General features: G+C 39.1%; 1 protein-coding gene across 2 annotated transcripts in view; it reads left to right on the top strand.

The window, feature by feature from the left end:
- LOC108623006 (lachesin-like) overlaps positions 1-22,647 on the top strand; it is a 38,284-nt gene that overhangs the window by 5,744 nt on the left and 9,893 nt on the right. For both annotated transcript variants that reach the window (XM_018021238.2, XM_018021239.2), the window contains exons 2-3: positions 19,877-19,989; positions 21,451-21,739. In XM_018021238.2, the coding sequence (XP_017876727.1) occupies positions 19,877-19,989; positions 21,451-21,739 (402 nt within the window). The remainder of the gene's footprint in view (positions 1-19,876; positions 19,990-21,450; positions 21,740-22,647) is intronic.

Genomic DNA, 22,647 nt, shown 5'->3' with positions numbered 1-22,647 from the left:
TAAATAATACTACAATTTCTCACCTGCATTAATTGTTATTTATCACTGCTTCCTGTTCCTTTTGTACTTTGCTTTAGAAATTCAGTCACTGGCCATGGATAATTCATTTATTCGTTCGACGTTAATTCATTTGGTCCAGTAAATGTAAGATTTTAGTTAAAGAGAACGCATAAATATTCAACGATGCGTAATCATTAATAAATTTGAGTCTATTTTTAATATCGGAGAATGTGGAGTATTTTTAAAATACTTTAAATGAAACCGCTAACACAGTTCTGAATAAAACATTTGTGAAGTGCATATTTTAAATGAGAAGCGATATCTTAACTAGTGATCATGTATATCAAAGTATATCTGCACTGTGCTTCATTTAATTATAGGATTTCTCGTACGTACGTCGGTTTTATCACTTTTCCACAGTCAATTCCTTCCCATTCGAAAAATAACTCGTCTGAAAATAAATTTTATTCTTGTGCCACCTTGTCGTTAATCATAAAAATTTCAAATCGTAATTGATCACATCATCACTGCTGCATTTTTAAATAATTTCTCCAATAGATTATTCCAAGCAATTGAAATGATGAAAAAATAGAATTGCTCATCCTTTATGGAAAAACAGAAAGTTCCATTGTTTCGTATTTGAATTTAGAAAATCGGTAGAACGTTTTCTGTGTAAAAAAAGGGATGTAATTGGTTAAGTAAACTCGTACGCAAACCACCGGTATAAATTTGCATGTCCCTCAAAGGAAACGAATCGTTTGCCAAATTTATTTTCGTCGTTCGAAGCACGACACGAGGTTGGGACCCGGCGATCGATCATATTTTTTTTCCCTCCAAGCGAAACTGTACGATCGGCAGTAGTAACTGGAACGAGTTCGTCTACGTTTCCCGGCTAGACTATCCGTTGTGCCCAAAGTTGGAAATGATTCATTAGTAATGGTACCGGCGTTGGTACGGCCCGGCCGGGTATTGGGAATTCAATGCCCTGCAAGTTTTCGATTAAATCAATCCTCGCCGAGTTTCGACCGGTGTTATTTGAATTTTCGCCCCGTTTAAATAACTTGAGGCACTGTGTGATAAATGTACAACTAGGTTTCGCGATGTATCGAGACTCGCGTGAAAAATTGATATAGTTACGAACGTATCATCCTTCGCGTGCAATCTAAAAGATAGATGAGATAACAAAAGAGCGAAAAAAAACTGCATAGGAATTTTTCAAAATATTGGATGCCAAGTTTCATACGTTTCAATTCCGGTCATAGAAAATTGTTCTTGGATGCCGGCGCGGCGGCGGCTGTATGTAGGCCGATTGCTCGCCACTGTTCTGATCCAAAAAAAATTGCAATCGAGATCAAAGAGCCACTCTAATCGGGGAAATAGATACGCGATCCGCTTGCCATTTTTAAACGCGCGAAAAGTCGACCGAGTCGAATAATGAATTCGGGGAACAAGTCATTAGCTGGGGTACTTATACGAGCGTCGGCGCTAAAGTAATTACCTTGATAAAACTACAAAGGACGTTCTATTTGAACAAAAGTTACGGTAATTAACCATTGTGCGAATGTTCAATTTTATTCCGATCGATAATGTCAACGTGGGATGCGGTTGAATTAAAGATAATTATCGTAAAAGTCTGCTAATTGTTTATTTCCTTTGTGTATGTTCCCCCTTTTTCCAATTCTATTTGAAGTGTTGTGTACGTATTTTAAAGCAATTAAAGTTATATATTCAAATATTGGTTTATTAAAATCTGTATAATTCGCTGCACATAATCTCTGAAGCTGATTAAGTCTCATTTATTTGTAACGTATAAGAAATCAATTAATACGCGAATACTAGGAATGTTTAAATAAGATCAAATTTACAATTTATTTCATGTTTTCTGTTTGTCACAGTTATTTCCCTTGTACCTCGAACATTTCGAAAAAATTCAAATGAAACGTTTCGATATCGGCTTGCTCAATCTAGTGTGTATACAAATTTTGATATTTGTCAAAAAAACATCGAAAAGCAGCCTGTATATGTATCTCGCCAATCAAGCCGACTCTTTGATCTCGATCGCAATTTTTCGTTTCCGAACCACACAGCGATAACCGTGATCGCCATATATATAGTACATATATGTACGTGTGTACATTGTCGAGTCTTGCCTTGATGCAAAAGAGAGACACATTTAGAAGCACGGATACCTAAAAAAATAGAGAAGAGCTATACAAATGCATTTAATACATTGTAATTAATATACACATAATGAACTCTATATATCGTATTCTGTCTTCATATTCAGACTTTATAATTTCAACTGTTGTCATAGCACACAGAGTTTATTACGTGTTAATTAATACAATTCATTTATAAAACTGCTAATACATTAGATAATTGCATAATAAGGATAGGAAGAAAGGTTGAGCCTGTTTTGCGCATCGTACAATTTTCTGGTTCGACGTGAGGTCGAACGTGATATTTCGCCGCAGGTGTTCTCTGTTCCTCTCCTCTCTCTCTCTCTCTCTCTCTCTCTCTCTCTCTCTCTCTCTCGTCCGATATAACGTTCGGTTGCCTTTTCACGTTTCCTTTCCTTTTCTTCTTTATTCTTGTTGTCAGACAGGCAACGGTCGCCCTCCTTCCGCGATTCACAGCCATCGGCATTGTCGCAATTGCGGTACTGACTGATTTGGGTTACGCCGGTTGAAATTTTAGCAAGACCTCCCAGCGACGTAACAACGCGCCCCACCGTTGTCGACCGTTTTATTACACGCGCTGATAACGACGCGACGGTATTATTGTCGAAACCAATTTTACCTGCCCCTATCGCCGCACTGTAGAAATCCTGGCCACGAGTGATATCTTTAAAAAAGCAAATTACAGAATTATATTGCGATAATGGGACTCGAAGGGCGATATTTTTAACTTCGGTCAGAATTTTGACAAAGTCTCGTTCGACTGCACATTTGCAACCATCGAAATTCTGGTTCTCTCTTTCGGCGTTTATGAATTTACACCGAGCCCATCGATTTCCCCGTGCCTAACTGTAACTTTGACCGTGATTGATCGTCGCCCAGTTCCAGCCATTCAGATTTGTTTGTACGCGAACCTTTGCCGATTGTACAGATAGAAGCTTGTCGAACGAGCAATCCTCGATCATTCCACTCTCGATTGATCAATTAAAGCTGTTCAAACTTTTATCAGGCAGGTTATAATTGAAATAGACCATGCTCTTTTAGAAGTATGGAACTGTACAGTAAATTAAAGATTATTGATAATGATATACATTGGCAAAACTTTATTTAGCAGTTTTGTATCAAATTTGTTCATCGCATTAGCTTTTTTATCTTTAGCCATCATTCCGGAATCAGAAGGACATATCTGGTTCATTCTCATCGGACGATTAAGATAGAAAGCAAATCCGAGTCAGTTTAAAATACTGCACTCCGATTCGCACTTTGATCGACTTTATCCACTCTCTTAGTTCTCGGCATGATAATAATTATAGCTCAGAGCTTCAAAACGGTGAGCATAGCTCGACAGCGTCAAAATTAATTTCACGTCTTCTTTCGTGCTTTTCCCATACCTTCAGGAGCCGCTTAGATGGATGCCTACGTTTATTCGTGCGGAAGATATAATGGTCCTCTCCCCTCCCTATCCTCCTTTCGTTAAGAGGAAGATGCTGCTCCGATGCTTGTGTGAAAATACGGGATTTTCATACTAGTGAGTAATCTTTAGTAACGTTCCTCATGGAAATCTCACGTACTTTAAAACGCTGAGATCAAATGCTAAATGGGGGTGAAAAAAGCCAGTTGTGTAGCAAAGTTTAATAACTAGTTTCAACAAGAAATCATTATTTTCATAAAGTCGTGATAGCTAAATAATGAATAATTTTTCATTATACTGCGATAATTAGTTGAAGCATGAAATGAACCAGGCTGTACTCTTTTAATCTCGCTAGACAGTAAATAGACCAACTTTCATTTCGTTAATGCGTTAACAGTTCCTCTGTAACTGGAAAAACTTCGTTATCAAGTTCGTAAAAAGTCGACTACGATAAAGGAGATGTCTTCTAGACGAATGTAATTGCAAATGCCATTTGCAATTACCGGAAGTTAACTACTGTAAGGGTCCGATAAGGTAAACGCGAACGAATTGAGAAAGTGAAAATGAAGAAAGAAGAGAGGGCGGATGAAATAATGTGAAATTCGAAGTTCGAGCAGGAGACAAATGGTGGACCTTATCAGATGCTCTCGTATTCCTTGGGTAAGCCGTCGCAGACGTTTGCACCGGCTTGCCTAATTCCTTCCTCGGACTTCTGATACGTCTGAGGACTGTATCACGTGAAACAGTTAGACGAAACGGACCGTTAAACGTTTCCCTCTCGGGACTTCGTATCATTATCCGATCTCCTTCACTCACTCGATTTTCCTCACGAATAAAACAGTGCCCTGTTCTACAATTTATATATATATGTATATATTTGTAAAGAATAATCTTGACGACAAATGTATTATTTTAAATACCGAGGATACAGAGTGCATTACTGTCTCAAATATAGGTAACTTCTTATCGAATCAAGTAAATTGGAGGAGGACGTGCGGCGAGTGTAGGTAACGTCTTTGGAATTAGCGGTTGAGGAAATTCGATCTAAAACAGAATGCGCCTAATTTGTTCTTCGGGGATGGGTTGATACATCGGGGAGCTTTATCGCGCGGACCGGTTAATGGAGAGGAAGGTTATCCTTTGGGACAAAGGGACTTCTCGTTAGGTCACTCCTTTAACCGTTTCACTAAACTCTCGTGACGTCTTGAGCTTAAAATCCCGTCGGGCTGCTTGTCACTTCTCTCTCTACTTTCAGTTCGGCTTCGTTCACTCGTGATCTCTGTCCGTGGCGCGTCTCTCTGTTCCTCAGTTCATCACACATTCCACCCTGATAATTGAGAAATCCTCCGAGTAACCGCCCCGCGTCTCGCTAGGATTTCCGTCAAAGAGAACACTTTTCTGCTACGTACAGCTTTTCGTTTTACAGTTTTATGAAAATTAAGTTCCCTTTGCTAAGTTTGAGAATGTTTCGTGTCCTACTTATGCATAATTTTATTTAAAATAATTATAATTGACCTTCGAAAAGGAAATTTCCTTCATGGTCTCGACGCACTTACCTTTGTAATTCTGCCACGTAGTATATGACGTTGGTTTATCTGACATTTGACAGGACATTAGTAACGTCGGAGATATTGTTCAATCTCCCAGGCACGTTGCGAGAATGGTGTAATCTGTTTAAAAAGTCGAATGTCTGCTGATTTACACGCTCGTTGTCGGGTATATCCCCTGCGGAGAAGTTCGGGCGAGGGAGGAGCAGCGTGAAGAAAAGATTTGCGACGGAAGAAACTTTTCCGGTAGGAAAGATTAAGGTGGCCAGCATCCACTCGCACCTCCATATCTTTAAGTTCACTCGTCGCCCTGGCCTTTACGGCGTCTTAAAAAGACAGTTCCGAGCGTGGAGTCGCGCGCAACCGGTGAAAACTTTCTGATTAAACTTTTACGGGAATCCGAAATTAATTACCGTGCAGCGAAACTCGTTTTTTAATGTGATTAAATGCGAAGAGCCCAAGGCTCGGGCTAAATATACATAATGCACGACGAAATCTGTTTTCTGCTAGTCCTTTGACAAAATTTTTGTTCATTGTTTATGAGCATCTTATTAATTAAATCGTTAAGCTAAACCTGTCAGAGGTATTATATATTCTTTTGAAGATTTGTCCAATTATAGAGAGATTTGATATACAGAAAATATAATGCATAAATCATTGTTCGAAAAAAATCTCAACTTTAAATTAACACCAGAAAAGTTTTATTTTACGTGAAACTTTGCGGTTGAATCGTCGTATATATCAAATTGATAAGTCTCCGGTATCGATGGATCATTTATTAATAAAGTATTTTCATTTGCCATAATAGGATCACGAATAAATCTTCTTTTGACGGAAAACGTGTCTGCGTAAAAAAAACTAATACGAGTCGTGACGTTTATTATGATAAAATACGATTGCTCGAAAGACAAGAAGAATGATTGAAGTAAAGGCCGCGCGTCATAGCCGAGTTCTCTCGCTCTAAAGTCTTAGCGCGATCTTCCCGCGGCGGGATGTTATTTTTCCCGTGAAATACGCGACGGAAACATTTTATTGCCGTCTTTTCTGTGCGTGCATAGTCTTTCCCTTTTTTTTAACGCGCATTTTACGGCACGTATTTTCGTGCTACATGCTTTCGCTTTTTATTTGCCGGTCGTGAAACGTTTTATATGTTTGCAGGTAACTGTGAGCCCGTTTTTAAGGTGTCTGCGTTTTGCATGCAGAGACTGCAAATATGTAGCCGCGCATCCGTTCTCGCCCGTACGTGTTCTTAATGCACAGTATCAAATCTCTTATCTGATATACGTTTCACCGTACTTCTCGCGCTACGAATGTCAGTCGGTTGTAAGATCGTTTGATACAACGCCTAAAGTGAAAGAGTGGCATCCGTAATTTGTTTCGCACGAATTTAACAAGACTGTACGTAGGAGCGCGTTTAATCAATTAAAGGAGAGAGGACGAATAACGGTTGTATGATGTTCTTTTTACGACACGCGCGTTTAACAAGGTTACGCGGATATCAATTTTGGAAGCCGAGTGTACTACAATGGCATAAAGGTTCGGCGAACGATCGACACGGGATCGTAGAAATTGGCGAAATGTAATACCCGACGTGGACGGCAATTTCGCGTTATATAGGCGACACTAACATCCTTTAATACCGGCGATGAACGACTGTTTTTATATGTCGGTCAGAATTTAATATCCACAAATTTACCTGTTCCTCTATTCCTGCCACTCTTTTCTCTCTCCTCTTTTCTCCGCCTCGTTGCCGAACGAGCACTCGAGGCGCACTCGTAAAGCGGATAAAAATTGTGGCGCGTTGCAACACCGGTAAAGCATTTCCTTTTTTTTCTACTCCGCTTCTCTTCCGATCACGAGAGCCATTAAGCTTTTCCACTAGACTCTGTCAAGTGTCTGCTAATATAGCATCTACTAAATCATTCACGCTCTCCTTGCGTGTGCACGTAGAAAAATGTACAAATCCACGCACACCATGTTGTTTCCATCAGCGTGAAAAATAAAATTATAAAATAAAACTGAAACAGGAATATAGATACATATATATATATATATATATGGATGTAGATCCGCGTTCAGAAGCGTGGAATTTATTTCACGGTACGTTCTTTCTATAATATTGAACGGTAGAATAACTAATTTTATCATTAATTTATAATGTATGAACACACCGGCTTCTCCTCTTAATAACACAGGTTTATTAAAATATTCTACACGAATAAAAAAGACTTTTATACGAAATGAAACTTGTCTCAACTTAAAAAAATGAAATTTCATTAAAAGAGAATTTGAATGAAACTTTAAACATGACATGCATTTGCTTTTATATATTACTGAATACTTACTGATTAAATATTAAAGAAATTACGGCTTTATACAAGGAAATTCTGAATATCTTAATAACCCTTATTTATCTCATTAAATTTATTAAAGCGCTGTATTGCTTTCGAGATTGAAGTATGCAACGAATCTTGTAACTACTTGTTCGAAAGTTATATTGTATCTTGATATTAAGTAGAAGTTAGCGTTGAACTGAAAGGTTTCTCAGTTATCGCGAAAATTTCAACTAGAAGGAGAACAGCGTATGTATACATACACATACATACATACGTGTATATATTTACCACTTGAGCTAAAACTTGCTGCACTCCTATTGTTTCAAATACATGTTCTAAAGTACCTTATGTCCTAATTAATCATATGGAATAATTTGAACAGTAATTGTGTACCGATCGTAGATTTTATTATACTTGTAAAATTAGAAGGACGAGTTTATTTAATGAATTGCATCAATTACTAAATTCATATATAAAATACGTCTTCATAAAATCATGTACTAACAAGTAATAATTACTAATTTTTACTGACTGAGATTGAACTTGGACATCCGTATAATTGAAAAAGTAAGTATTCGCGTGGCCTACAATGTGTATTGACAAAAACAAATTGAGGACGAGGGGGGTTAAATATGCAATCCTGGTTGTTAGTGCTGTCGCTAGTAAATGGAAAAGTTTGGTTGGCAAATGTCGTCTACGTGGAACGAGTAAATCGAATAAAGCTTAGGGCTATTACGTGTAATAACCGTAGAAGGAAGAAGTATATCACGAGCTATCATTGAGAAAATATTACGTTTGTCCAAGTTCTCCGCGTGCCGGAGGTAACAAGGGAATTTTATTTGCCCCGGCTCGGCCTTATTTGGAAGCATTGAACCGCAATATCTCTCGTGTTCGACGAGGTGAAGAGGGAGGATGAAAGGGAGGCAGGCGAGAGTGCTGGAGGGAGGCATTGCGCGGTGCAAACTTTGCTAATTTCTTGAAACTCTGAAACTTCCTTCGGTTACACGATACTCTTAATTCACTTCTACGAGTTTAAACATTCTCTCGCATTTAGCCGCAGTACGACGTAGGAATTCAATAAACAAGTTACACGCCACCGCCGCGCCGCTGCCTTCAGCCCACGCCGAGCCGCTGCCGCCGCCGCGCCGCGTAGCAGCTTCCTTCGCTCCTCCTTTCTCGCTCCCTTTGATTTCGAATTTCCTTTCAATCGCGTGGATTAATTAAGGCCGAGCGCAGGAAATTAATTAAGGGTTGACGTTTAGCCGTACGCCAGACGTACGGCACTATTTTACACGAAGAAACTTTCTGCAACCTGGTGTGACGACGCGACGGCACGAGTTCTTGCTCGCGCACACACGCATTATGCACCACCTTTCGAACGTTCTTGCTTGCCGCGCCGCCGTTCCGTTCGAATTCCACGGAATTGTAACAAGTTTCGCGTTCTGTTACCAACTTTATTCCGTACTCCGTACACGAAGCCGTTCGAATCTTTCTTTAACGAGTTAACAATACAAACACCTGACTTCCCGCTTGCTTTTCTTCAACTGATTCTTATACAATTGATCTTTCTTTCGAACTTAATATTAAACCAGTTCAATACAGTAAAAGCCATTTGTTTATATTTCTGACTACATCTGCTTATTTAGAGATCAAATAAATTGACTCGAAGTGCGAGCGTTTCTTGAAGTAGTTCTTGCCAGCCGTTTATCGTTTATCGCGCGTTTTGTTTTTCTCAGTTTTGCCGCGATAGAAACGTTACCTCTAATTGCATGGTTGCTCTTTTCGCGACGACGACCGCTTGGGGACAGTTTGGAAAGTTTCTCCGAATAAGAAGTTCCAGTGCACCTCGTTGCCCGATTCCTGCATCGATTATACCTTCCGATTTCGTTAATCCTACAATTAGTCTTAAGTGGGGTAAAAATAATTATTAGGAGATTCATCACGCATTATAAAAAATTCACTTCTTCAAGTAACAAAAATGTTTTGATTGAAGGCACAATATTCGAAGATGTTTAAATGCTTTGAGCATCCTTCAATCCTAGTACTATGATTGCTGTTTGATTTCTGAAGAAACAATAGGATCGTGCTTTTTGTCAAGGAAAACGTGTCACCTGAACGAAACCGAGCATGAAACAGAAAATATCAGAAAGTCCGTTGTGCGGAAAAAGTTGCAGGTGGATTGGGGCTAGGCTTTCGGCGAACACGCTATTTAGTACGGTTAAAGTTATTTACGGGTTAACCTCGTATTTACCAACCAACCGGCCGGCAATTGCAGAAACTCTTATTTTCCGCGTATATGTAGCCACCAAGCAGTCGCGTCCACTCGACTGCAGCTTACCTCCGTATTACGTTTAACCGCAATCCAACCGTTTTTACAGAGAATCGTGGGGTGGAATCCTTTTTGGCTAACTTTTTACTCGATACGCCGTTTTTATCTTTGATAAAATTTTTATTGTAACGGCATCAAATCGCGAATGTGATAGATTAACATGTACAGTTGTTTAATAAATTTTATTGTTGACAGAAAATGCATAACCAAATTTATTTTTAAAGTTGTACACCATTCGATATTTGTTATTTATTATTTACAGTGGATGATGAAATGCGATACAAATATCATCTGTACCAGGTTTCAATTTCATGAAAAGGAACAATTGAAAAATTGATGTCGATGGCTTTTACGGTCAGACTCCAGTAGTTTCCTGTTGAAACCTTTTCAAGTTGTCACGTTGATTGAATTTAATCTGTAGTGTTTTTAATTTATACCTATTGCTCTGTAAAACATTTGAGTATTAAGTCTAACGTAATTGGAAATTGTCAAGCTTTTTATACGGAGTCATGTTTATCAAACGACTTACAATTCTTCATTCCCTGCTATTCCTATTTAAAAATCATCCATATTTAGCTCGATAACCAATCGTAATTAATTAAGAAAAAACTTATTGCTCATTTACTATGAAATGTGATAGAATCAAAGATTTGAAATATTGTTTTCTTAGAAGGATTTTGAAGAGCTTAACAGATTAATCCGTGCAAACTTTTGTTTCATTCAACGTATTTGAGAGCGTCCCGTCGCACTTACAATAATCATCGCTGTGTTCTCAGTTCCCGTTCAAACATTCCAGAGCTAACTACTCGCAGGAAAGCTTGAGCGAGCGATTACTTTCTTCCGTCAATTGTTCTTTTCTTTTAGCCCTCTCGCTCCAAGCTTCATTTCTCATCCGGTCAGTTCTGTTTTTCCTTAGTCGTCCTTTCTTCCCATCTCTACAGATATACTCTTCTCTTTACGTAACGTCCTTCCCTGGCTACCTTTCAACCCCGCCTTTTAAAATATTCCACCCTTACCATATAATACTAGTCCTTTTAAAACCAGTTAAACGCATTATAATGTTTGATATACACAAATGCGCTCGCTGCATTATTTCCTGCCCATTGTTCGATAATTCAACTGTCAAATTTCAGCGAATACGCGTCTGTAGAATTTAACGAGAATTTACATGGATAAAGGACCTTCCCTCAATTTAATATAAATTCCAATAATGTAATTCCATTTTGAAAGCATATACGAACGTATAAAGAGGAAATGGATTTCGAAACTAGCTGCAAATACAGATTTCGTTATACTCTTTCCGTGCTTATCATCTCGTTTTTTTATTTTTTTGTTATTTACTCGCGGTACCGCAAACAGCGGCGTCGTTTCATTATGTTAAATAATCGAACTGTGTCGAAGAACGCAATTGACGCTTGAAGTTTAAAGCTAAAAATCATGCCGGAATATTTACTCTTGGAAACTGGAACGGCAGTAAATCCGATTCGATTCATCTTTCCTTTTTTCTTTTTTTTTTTTTAAACTCGCAGTAATCCGTAAAAATCCATCTGATATCCGATTTGCAATCAGCGCCGGCGAACATAGATAAACATTTGTACACTTGGCACCGGAATTGTAGTAAGAAGTTTACGATCGGATTTAGCCCACCGTTCCCAGGCTACAAATTGAGATTCTATTGGGACAATTCATTTCATTTTTATAAAACAAACGTTCGGCTATTTATTACCACGCACGCTTTGGTAAAAAGCTTTTGATAGAATGTAATTCAATAACGAACTAAACACTCGACCATTCGTTCGTTTTGTTAGTTTTGTATAACAGGAATTCCAAATTTAATAGTCAATTATTTGTTAACTGCATTTCCCTATTTCAACTTAGTCCTACGTCTTATTACGGGATTAGACTAATCTTTCCAGTTTTTAGCTAATTGTGAGCGAGAGGTTTCTCAATTAATTATCCGATTGATCGAACGGGCTGATCTTCTTACCACCGACGGTTTCACTTACCCGCGAGAACGAAGGGAAACTTGAAGCATTGACGAGAACCTGTTGCAAGCTAGGGACGGCGCATTCGTGTACGTACGTGTCGTATGAATACCATAGACGCCCACGCTTCGCCGCGACGCGCGATTCGAAAACAGCCGCTATACTGCTAAACTCTGTGCGAGGTACTCGAGTTACTCGAGATTACCCATGTGCCTTCTTCATGCCTGATCTTCCTCCATGATCTTCCACCGAATTAACGAAATTGCTTCTCAAGTTCAACCGAACTTCTCATTAACAGCCACTCGACCTTTTCATCAAGTGTTAACATCAAAGCCACCGTATTTCAACCAATTTTATCATTGACAACGTACTTCAATTGTTTTATATCTTTTGGTAATCGTTTTAACGCATAATGTAGGTTGGTTTGAAAAATGAATAAATTGTATGGATTATTATATAAATTATTAAAACAATTGTCGTGTGAAATATTAATTTTTATTATACTTATGGTCAGCAGTGTGTCTACACAATTGCTGTGTACGTTGCAAAGGGATCTCTACTGTGCAAACAATTACCGACATAATCGACGTAGCCGATGAGAGGATTTCTTTTTTGTTTTCAGGGAAAACAAAGCGTATGTTCCCAGACGCCTCTACAAGTAGTAAATCCGAAGGGATTGTCCATGGATTGTACAAAGTGATTTTATTGTCCTCCAGTGGTCTGGTAATTACGTTCTTTAAAGAGTTTTGGGAATAGCGTTTTCATGCTCTGGGAGTATCGCTGGCGAGAAACGTTCGAGCAGATAAAAAAGTGTGAACGTAGGCAGAGGAGATGAAATGTGAACGCAAGCAATCGTTTTTGTGCTGTCGGCGAGAAAAAGTGGATTTCTATAAAACGAAAAGGAGCTTAACTTGCTTAATAGAGATTGAAGGATGCATGCGAAAAGAGAAGCGAGGAAAAGTTGATTATCGCAGAGATATGAAACAGATAATGCCAGATCCGTGAGAATTCACGTGCGAATAATCTCGTGGAAACTGGATTTTCCATTCGTGCGAACGTAACAACGCGTAAAGGTAAAAAAAAAGAGAGTGAGTGAGAGAGAAAAAAGGAGCGAATAAAGGCGAAAGTCCGGATCAGAGGGGCAACAGAAATTGTAGAGAATGGTGTAGGAACAATGGGAACATCGGTGGAGCACGAAACAACTAAAAGACCGGGAGACAATTCTATTCAACGTGACGAGAAAGTTAAATTTTTCTCCGATCAGCTAGAAAAGTTCCGTTTTAAACTTACAATTTAAAACCGTAGGCAATGCAATATAACAAATTCAGAACGTGAATCACCTTGTTCCCAACTCGTATACAAAGTTGAGAGACGCATTTTATTTTCAATAAGAAATGTATGCTCTTGTAAAATACAAGTCGAATTGGATTGAGGAAAGTTGTTGCAAGAGGACGATATTTCCTCGTTCTTACGGGAAAAAAGCAGCTATAAAACAGAATAAAAACATTGAGGGACGAGTGAAAAAGGAGAAGCGCAGGTAAGCACGGAGAGACTGAAAAGTCGATTCTGTGCGGTATGATTTGAAAGCGGAAAACAAGGGAGTTCGTTGAAGAGTCTGTACTGTCGGAAGAAAGATACGTCCAAACAGGAATCTACAGGTGCACAACAACAAAATCCTTTTGTGCGAACTCTGCTTTCCCCTTACCTCGCCGCGCGTCGCGTTCCACCCCGAAGCCGGAACCTATATCGTCGCGTCCCGGCAATCGAAATCGCTGAGGGTGCGTCCCTTCAGCTTCGTTCTTCCCAAATTGGCAAGATAATCTCGATCCTCGTTTGAAATTTTTTTCTCCGAACAACGCTTTCCGGATATTTATGCGCCATAAAGAGACGCGTACCGCGTGTATAGCATATACTTATTTCCGTATTCTCGTTTCACTTATTTCCCTCTTTTCTCGAGCAATATGCTCTTGGGAAAATAACAATGCTGGTTGTAATAGAAACAGTAATCGTAATAGTTGGACCAACGTCAAATTCGATGCGAATCTATGTGAATTTCATTTGCGTTTATGCACATTGCAACTAATATCTGATTTTCTTAATGCATTCCCACGGATGCAGTTCTGTAAAAATTTTATTCACTTAAAAGAAGGAACATAATTGGTTTCTTGGTAATGACAGGTTCAGCATTGGTGAAGATTTGGCAAGATTTTTTCAGTTTGACGGTAACTTTGGGTTCGAAGAAACGGAATTGTACGTCAGCGAAGGCGAAGGTAAAATGAGAAAGGGATGGGCGCTAAAAACCCGGTCACGTACTGGTTTCATTTAAGAGAATCTTGTATTTAAAATCGTCACGAGTTCCTTTACTCATTTACTCAGAAATTGGCAGAATACACCAGCAAATCGTCGGTACGCATACATAGTAGACACGTGACTAATTTTTTTTTTTACACCTTTCCTTAGTTGCTAGCACATTTCCCACTTCGTAGATATTTCCTTCCATTCAGAATTGAAACCATTGGAACAGGTAATGGAATTCAGTGTTAAAAATTTAATAAAAAAATCTTATCACATTGTTTTATATTGAATACAATCCATTACTATTTTTTTTTATTCTATTTTCTTATACAAATATTTTACTGATTAATATTAGTTTATAATCTGTAGTTGGGAAATTTCATGTGGAACGATGATTGGTTTATAACATGACAATAACTGTGAACTATGAGGTATACGTAATAGCGGTCAAGTTTAGGATTCAATGCAGACGATTAATCACGCCTACAAGTTTTATGTGGACTTGGGTTACGTAGCTCGCCACGATCAATCATTATAGCACGATACTGTATCGCGTTTGACGTTACTTTTTACTTTGCGGTGCCCCGAACAGGCGAGTCGAAACGTTGATACTCGCTTAATGCTATTTCTCAAATTTCATTACGTTCATCCATTATTCGTTTCTGCTATCGCCTGTCATTAAGAGTTCAAACACTTTCATCGTATTAATATAAATAACGAAAAGACGGAAAGTGAATTCTTATTCTGATGGATAAACGAGTATTATTTTACACACCATATAAAAGTATTATTCTACAGGAACGTAAATAAAAGTCGGAGTGTAAATGGTTTAACGTTGGGTATTTGAACGCCAGGCATGAAGGCAGGAATAGTAGGAGGATAGGGCGGAGTGTTATATTCCAATTTTTAGATTCGATTTCATTTCGAGCAGAAAGATGTGTGGGGAGGCAAGTACGACTCCCCTCGTCGTAAGCTCGCGCGAGGGAAAAAATCGATTGAGGTCGGGAACAAGGAATTCCCGAAAGGGGATTTCCTTCTGCCCCACCGAGCTGATCCTTTCCTCTCCTTCCCTTCTGGCAGCTTGTCCCGATGCTTTCTTCTTTTTTAGTCACCAGCCATCGTATTCGTTCACCCTTCTCGTCCCACGGCCCGCGTTTTACAAAATAAAAGAGAGAGACAGATGCGTTGTACCAGGGGATCGTTTCGATGATTAAGAACGACGTCGTCGCTTTTTTTCCGCCACTCGTGAAAAATGAGTCCGCCTCTTGTACCGCAGATATCATCGCCGCTAATCGTAATGGCCGTGGTGATGCGATCTCCGATCGCCCGTTTCGAGCACCCGGAGTCAACGAGCGATTCACGCTCGCGATAGTTTTCATCGAGGATTACCGCGCGTCCAATTAATCGATTCGCGGTTAATATCCGATACAGTTAGAAACGTGTTATCTATGTAATTGTAAATGTTTCATCATAATCACATCTAAATTAAAGCCATGGCATCTAATTTAAATTATGTCACGTTCAGGTCTTGACAATTCCAACACGCAGCAACCAAGCTGTCTTATTGTTGTCAATTATTGTATTGTATGTATAATAACATTGTTGTCAATTAAAAAATGTCTAAAATTAGGAGGTTCTGCGAGTTCTGAAGATGGTATGAAGAGTATAACAAGAATGTTTTATGTTTTTGACGTTACTTTTTACTTTGCGGTGCCCCGAACAGGCGAGTCGAAACGTTGATACTCGCTTAATGCTATTTCTCAAATTTCATTACGTTCATCCATTATTCGTTTCTGCTATCGCCTGTCATTAAGAGTTCAAACACTTTCATCGTATTAATATAAATAACGAAAAGACGGAAAGTGAATTCTTATTCTGATGGATAAACGAGTATTATTTTACACACCATATAAAAGTATTATTCTACAGGAACGTAAATAAAAGTCGGAGTGTAAATGGTTTAACGTTGGGTATTTGAACGCCAGGCATGAAGGCAGGAATAGTAGGAGGATAGGGCGGAGTGTTATATTCCAATTTTTAGATTCGATTTCATTTCGAGCAGAAAGATGTGTGGGGAGGCAAGTACGACTCCCCTCGTCGTAAGCTCGCGCGAGGGAAAAAATCGATTGAGGTCGGGAACAAGGAATTCCCGAAAGGGGATTTCCTTCTGCCCCACCGAGCTGATCCTTTCCTCTCCTTCCCTTCTGGCAGCTTGTCCCGATGCTTTCTTCTTTTTTAGTCACCAGCCATCGTATTCGTTCACCCTTCTCGTCCCACGGCCCGCGTTTTACAAAATAAAAGAGAGAGACAGATGCGTTGTACCAGGGGATCGTTTCGATGATTAAGAACGACGTCGTCGCTTTTTTTCCGCCACTCGTGAAAAATGAGTCCGCCTCTTGTACCGCAGATATCATCGCCGCTAATCGTAATGGCCGTGGTGATGCGATCTCCGATCGCCCGTTTCGAGCACCCGGAGTCAACGAGCGATTCACGCTCGCGATAGTTTTCATCGAGGATTACCGCGCGTCCAATTAATCGATTCGCGGTTAATATCCGATACAGTTAGAAACGTGTTATCTATGTAATTGTAAATGTTTCATCATAATCACATCTAAATTAAAGCCATGGCATCTAATTTAAATTATGTCACGTTCAGGTCTTGACAATTCCAACACGCAGCAACCAAGCTGTCTTATTGTTGTCAATTATTGTATTGTATGTATAATAACATTGTTGTCAATTAAAAAATGTCTAAAATTAGGAGGTTCTGCGAGTTCTGAAGATGGTATGAAGAGTATAACAAGAATGTTTTATGTATAGACGTTTGAGACTTGGAAATTTTTCAGTTTTATGTGCAATTTCAATATAAACAATATAATTATATAATATGAAAAAAGTCGAAGCGGAGGTAATCTGTGTAATTGAAGCCGGCTTCTTTCTTTCTCACTGGTTTATCCTCTGCTCGCATGAACTCGGTCAAATGTGCCGGAGACATTGTACGGGGTGTTCGTGTCAAACGGAAACTGGGACAGGCGTTTACACGTCGTCGATTTTCGTAATGATATTGCAATTAACTTCAGTCACTCTCGAAAAATAGATATTACGCTGCGTCCTCCCATTCCGTTGGGAAGACGCTGCTGTCTCGTTATTATTTTAGACGTACATATTTATCCAGCGAGACAGTTTCTTCGACGAATTTCAACAGCTCGAATAATAATTATACAGAATATATTTGCAGGAAAATTTTATCCGTACGAAACGTAAAAAATATTACGATCGTAAAATCGAAATCGAAATGTCTATTATTATTTCTAAAAAATAAAACGAATTCTTATCGTCATTCCGTAAAATTTTTTATTTTACATAAAAATCCACACTATCTAATAATAATACACCTTCTGCCACTTCCTTCTGAGTTTTCTTCTTCTGGATTCTGGATGAAGCTGGGGGGGAAAAATAATCAATCATCCTCGACATCTCGCAATTTTCTCCTTTCGATCATTCTCACCCTAGAAGAACTCTGTGTCGTTTCTTGCTGAAAATATCCGTGGAACTTGGCCGAAGGAATTAATGTTGCTGCGAGGGTTGCGTGCGATACATCGCGAAGGGTAGCGTGCACTGGCTAACGAGATAAAAAGAATCGATCGTTTCTACGCTGGGAATTAATCGAACTCGTTTCGAAATATTATACCGCTCTTATCAACGGTTACACGCTTCTTTCTTTTTTATAATTTCACTATAAATTATAAGGTGCGGCTATCATTAGCTAGAAGCTTTTGATTATAGATTATTTATGTCCATACAACAAGAGGCCCGTTTTATGTAATAATAGTCCTTGGCTTTAAATGAAAACTCAAGTTTCTCATTTAAATGATTTCTCTTGATTAAAAGCTCATTATCGCGGCTAATAAATGATGTAAAATAACCTGGACAATTATTTCCGACAGTGGCAATGTTTATCCAGTTAGACAATTCCTGCAGCCATTATCTTGGGAATTGTTCGGTCGGGACAAAACTTAAAACCGCGGAAGCAATTTAGATATTAGTTACGTCGGGAGTAGTAGTTCGCCGTGTAAAGGGTAACAGCGAGTGAAAAAAATAAGACGTGAAAGGTGGTGCTCGTCCGCGAAAGGGAAGAGAGACTGGTTGGGAAAGTAGAAAAAAGAGTAACACGGGCACGGTAGCTAGAAAGCCGCATAAATGAGAACGCCTGTGAAAACAGAAGGTATTCCGGCTTGGGAAGAAACGGCAAGAAAAAACGAATGCATCGTATCGTCCCAATGCTTGGACATTTCTAGCTGAACCAGCGCCGCTGCTAAATGCCTGTCGCTTCTCATTTATCGTTTAAGTCGTATAAATCGTCTCGGCTTTTATATTATATACTGGAATGCACGTTTTACGATAAAAAATGTTCGAAGAAGACAGCCCACTAATTCCTGTCTTTAATACAGTATTAATGTATAATATTAATCTTCAGTGCTATCAATTTAAAAGAGTTTCAAAGAATGTGTATTGAAGTAGACTTAACAGAGATATCGCGAACGCGTTCCCACGAGAATAGAAATATCATTTGTCTTAATTAAACTAGATTCATAAATTTATTATTCTTTTCCTGGAGCTGTATATGTGGTAGGAATTAGTAAAAGTGGTAATGACTAATGAGAGAAGAAATAGAACACCCGATTTCCGCTCCACTCGATTGACAAACGATCGACAATACCTTCCAAAACTGTTTCACAGATGTCGATAGCCTGAATGCTACAACATTATAAATAAAATACTGTCAAGGATATAACGAAACAATCTTATTCTAACAATAGAATGAGACTGAAAAGATGATAGTCTTTAGTCTTACGAAATTCGTTTCTATTGGTTCTGTTTGTCATTCGTCAACATTTTCCGTTCATCCATCGTTTGACAATTTATTCCGGAATATTAACTTTAAGTGGTTAACTTTGCATATATGCAAAGCAACTCTACATACACATACATACATACACATTCTCTCTCTCTCTCAGTCTCCCTTGCTGAGTTCGAACTGGAAATGTACAGCTTCGCAAACACGCGAGAGTGGCCTGCGAAAGCGTTTCGAATTAGCAAAGAGGAATTCTTCCAACGTTTGTTTAGACATCAATCAATTTGCATTATAAAATGTATGAGCCCAGTCTGAAATGCGAATCAAATAAAATATAAGAAGTTATTTTTCGAACATCTCTTGCTTAAAAATGGAAGGTCGAGATTTTTCCAATCAAATATCGAGTAACTGGAGACGACCAAATTCTTCGATAGCCGATTGCTAAGGAGCAACGGTCGTTGTAGAAGGGGAAAAGAGATTGAAAGACAACACAACAGAACATAGCCCGTGCTCGGGGTCGAAAGAAATGGCTGAGACGTGGAAAGCGTGGGCGGATGGAGACACATAGAAATGAAGATACGGATGGAGAAATCTCGGCTCGAAGCGTACGAGACAAGAGTAATGTCGTCCTGTCCCGTTTGCGCTTGTGAAATATTCTCCCCCGTTGCGAAAACACCAGAACGTGTCGATGCCCAACGTTTCCACCAGCTCGAACATTTTTTTCAATCCTCGTTCAACGTTGTATTATAATACTAATGATGCAGATGGAAGAAATTGAACATGTTCAAACGTTTGAAGTGTTACATCAGTATCTTTGATGTACTTATTCACTCTCTTAAAACAAGAAATCTAGTTGGAATTAAAAAATTTCATTTGCAGCAATTTAATAATCAAAGTTTCCTCTTGAACATTAGTTTGAAATGATCGTTGTTCTGTTACAGACTCAAACAGTAACACGGGGCCAGTGTTCATCGCTCCAGTTGGGAATCAAACAGCTGCAATTGGCCGTGAGGTTGCTTTCTCTTGCAGCGTCCGTAACATTGGCAAGTACAAGGTAACTCCGTGATAAAAATCACCTAATATATAAAATTCAAAAAGCTATGAACCTGAAATATGAAGGCGAGTCTCTCCCTCTCTTTTATCTCTTATCTCCCGTACTTATCTCTTACATCAACGAACGCTTAATCTTTATAGAACGTGTACGTGCTCGCGGAAGCGCGTAAAAGTGAAACGGACAAGCGTTTGAACCGACGTTAAATCGCTCGCATGTTCTCCGAAAAAGAAGAAACGCATTCCGATTCCATCCGCATTCCAGGTTGCGGGCCTGTGTGTGTGCGCGCGAGTGTTTGCGGAAAATTCTTCCCGGCCACGAGAGTTCTCCTACCCCATAATCCGACCCCGTCCCGCCTCCAACATCGGCTATATTTAGTAATAAGTTTTCCGATCGGGATCTATATATTCCAAGAAGGAGGATGAACGAGTAAAAAGGGGAGAACGCGTGAAGAGAAGGACGGTATTATAGAAAGGAGCAGTAATGTGTGTCCGCCTGTGTGTCGGAGAGAGATGGAGGGAGGGAGGGATGGTCTGGAAGTAGGTGAGATTCAAGGAGTAGAGACACATTTTCTCCGGCGACAGATTCCACCCGTAAAGTATCCAGCTAGATGAAATATTCGGTCTATAGAAAGCCACTCAAGGCAGCTTGGCAGGCAGGGATGGATTAAGATAAGCTCGGCCTCCAGTCAGATCCAAATAGTTTCCAGGATCTTTTATAACAGGAAATGCCGGCCGAAGTTATGAACGTTGTTTTACTTTCATATTGTTCGCAAATACGTGGAAAATCGCTCGCTTAATTCGATCATTCATTGACAGTTACCCTTTTCAATTTTGGTACAGTAAAATCAAAGAGTTCGAGATTATATTCGTATGTCTGTACCCTGCTTTACGTTAATAAGTGACTGTACGAAAATAAGTCTCTGGCTCAATGCCAATTAAAATAAAATTTAATTATAGTTTAATCTTGTCAAGTTATTATCTTAATATCGTTTTACTATATTCAATCTTGAATATACGTAAATTAATCTTTTGGTACGCGGAAGAAGATTTTATAATCTGAGAATTTACGTCAAGTTATTATCATTAAGAATTTTACTTGTTTGATAATAGTTAACATTTTCGTATCGAAGGAAGAGTTAATTGAAAGAAAGTACGTAATTCCCTCGGGTATATTATCTCAAAAATCTACACTGTATATTTTACTTATTCTTCTGTCTCTGAACATTCTTTAAAAAAATACACATTCAAATCTAAGTCGTACGACTTATTAATCGGAAGAATGATAATTTCGAACGATTAAGGAAAATGATACATGAAAAAGAAATCAGATGTTCGTTGCGGCTAGACACTTGGTGAGAAATGAATTAGGTGTTGTTCCTGGAAACTGCATGGAAATTTGTGTAGCTGGTAACGAGTTGGCAGGAGAGTTGAGGGGGCAGGGAAATGGCAATGAATTTTGCAGGTTGGCTGGCTACGTGCCTCGGACCAGACGATTCTCTCGGTACACACGAGGACCGTGACGCACAATGGACGTATCGCGGTCTCGTACGAGACCGGCGGAAGTTCCGGGTCCGGCGCGGTGTCCGGTAACGCCTTCGGGGTGACAGGAAGCAGCCAGGCCACGGAGGAAGTCGTCAACGGCACGTGGCGGTTGCACATTCGTCAGTTAAAGGAGTCGGATAGGGATTGTTACATGTGTCAGATTAACACCAGTCCGATGATATCCGAGCTCGGGTGCCTGGACATCCTCGGTAAGCCAATTAATTATCACCTTCCTGTTGCTGCACATTTCTAACTCTGTTCAATCGAGCGAAACCGATTCGAGGAACCAGGAGATTCTGGTTCAAGACCTGTCAATAAATTTTCTCTGTAAAAGGGATTTCTGTAATTTTATTCATCCTTCATTTTCAAAGCTTGGAACACTCTGTGGCATATCGTTGGCAGGAATAATATTGATAAAACGAGGTCATACATCAATTTCCAGATAAATTACAATTGTATTAACTATATTCATTTAAGGAATTAAAACGGGTTCCGCGTTATACGATGACGCGAGCGATTGCCACAATTCCTCATGTTATTTAATGCGATAGTGGGGCAGTAGGTACCCATACTTATCGGACGGTGTTTGAATTGTACAGATTATACATATATGGTGTCGCAATGAAATATACTGCAATTAGCGGGGACTGTAATGAATGTTACTTCACGGAATGACAGAGGGTTAATATGGTAATCGAACGTTTAATCTTTCCATTCAAACGCGGCTTCTAGTTTAAATTGTGTTACGGTTTATACCACATTAAATTGTAGCGCTACACCCGCATAAAGAAACTACCTATATAAACCAGTCAGCCTTATTGTTCATTAAACTATACCGCGAGTACATTTCCCGCTGTTATTGAAGCTACAAAAACTTCTACCTCACCATCGGTAGCGTTGGTCAATAATAATCTGAACTTCACTGTTTAAATAGCCTAATCAAGTTCTTCTGAAGTCGTCAAATTCGTTGCGTATACAATCCTTATATTATTGTTTATAAAACTAACAGATTTTTTATGATCAGTAATGCAGCGAAAGAAAGTATTTGAGAATCACTTAGGAACTTCATTCCATTTCTAAATAGAAGTATTTCATGTTTTACTGCATATTTGCAAAG

The sequence above is a fragment of the Ceratina calcarata genome, unplaced genomic scaffold, assembly GCF_001652005.2.
Source record: "Ceratina calcarata isolate Rehan_Ccalc_2016 unplaced genomic scaffold, ASM165200v1 scaffold25, whole genome shotgun sequence".
Lineage (NCBI taxonomy): Eukaryota > Metazoa > Arthropoda > Insecta > Hymenoptera > Apidae > Ceratina > Ceratina calcarata.
The sequence above is the reverse complement of the archived record's forward strand: the minus strand, read 5'-3'. Positions and strand labels throughout refer to the sequence as shown.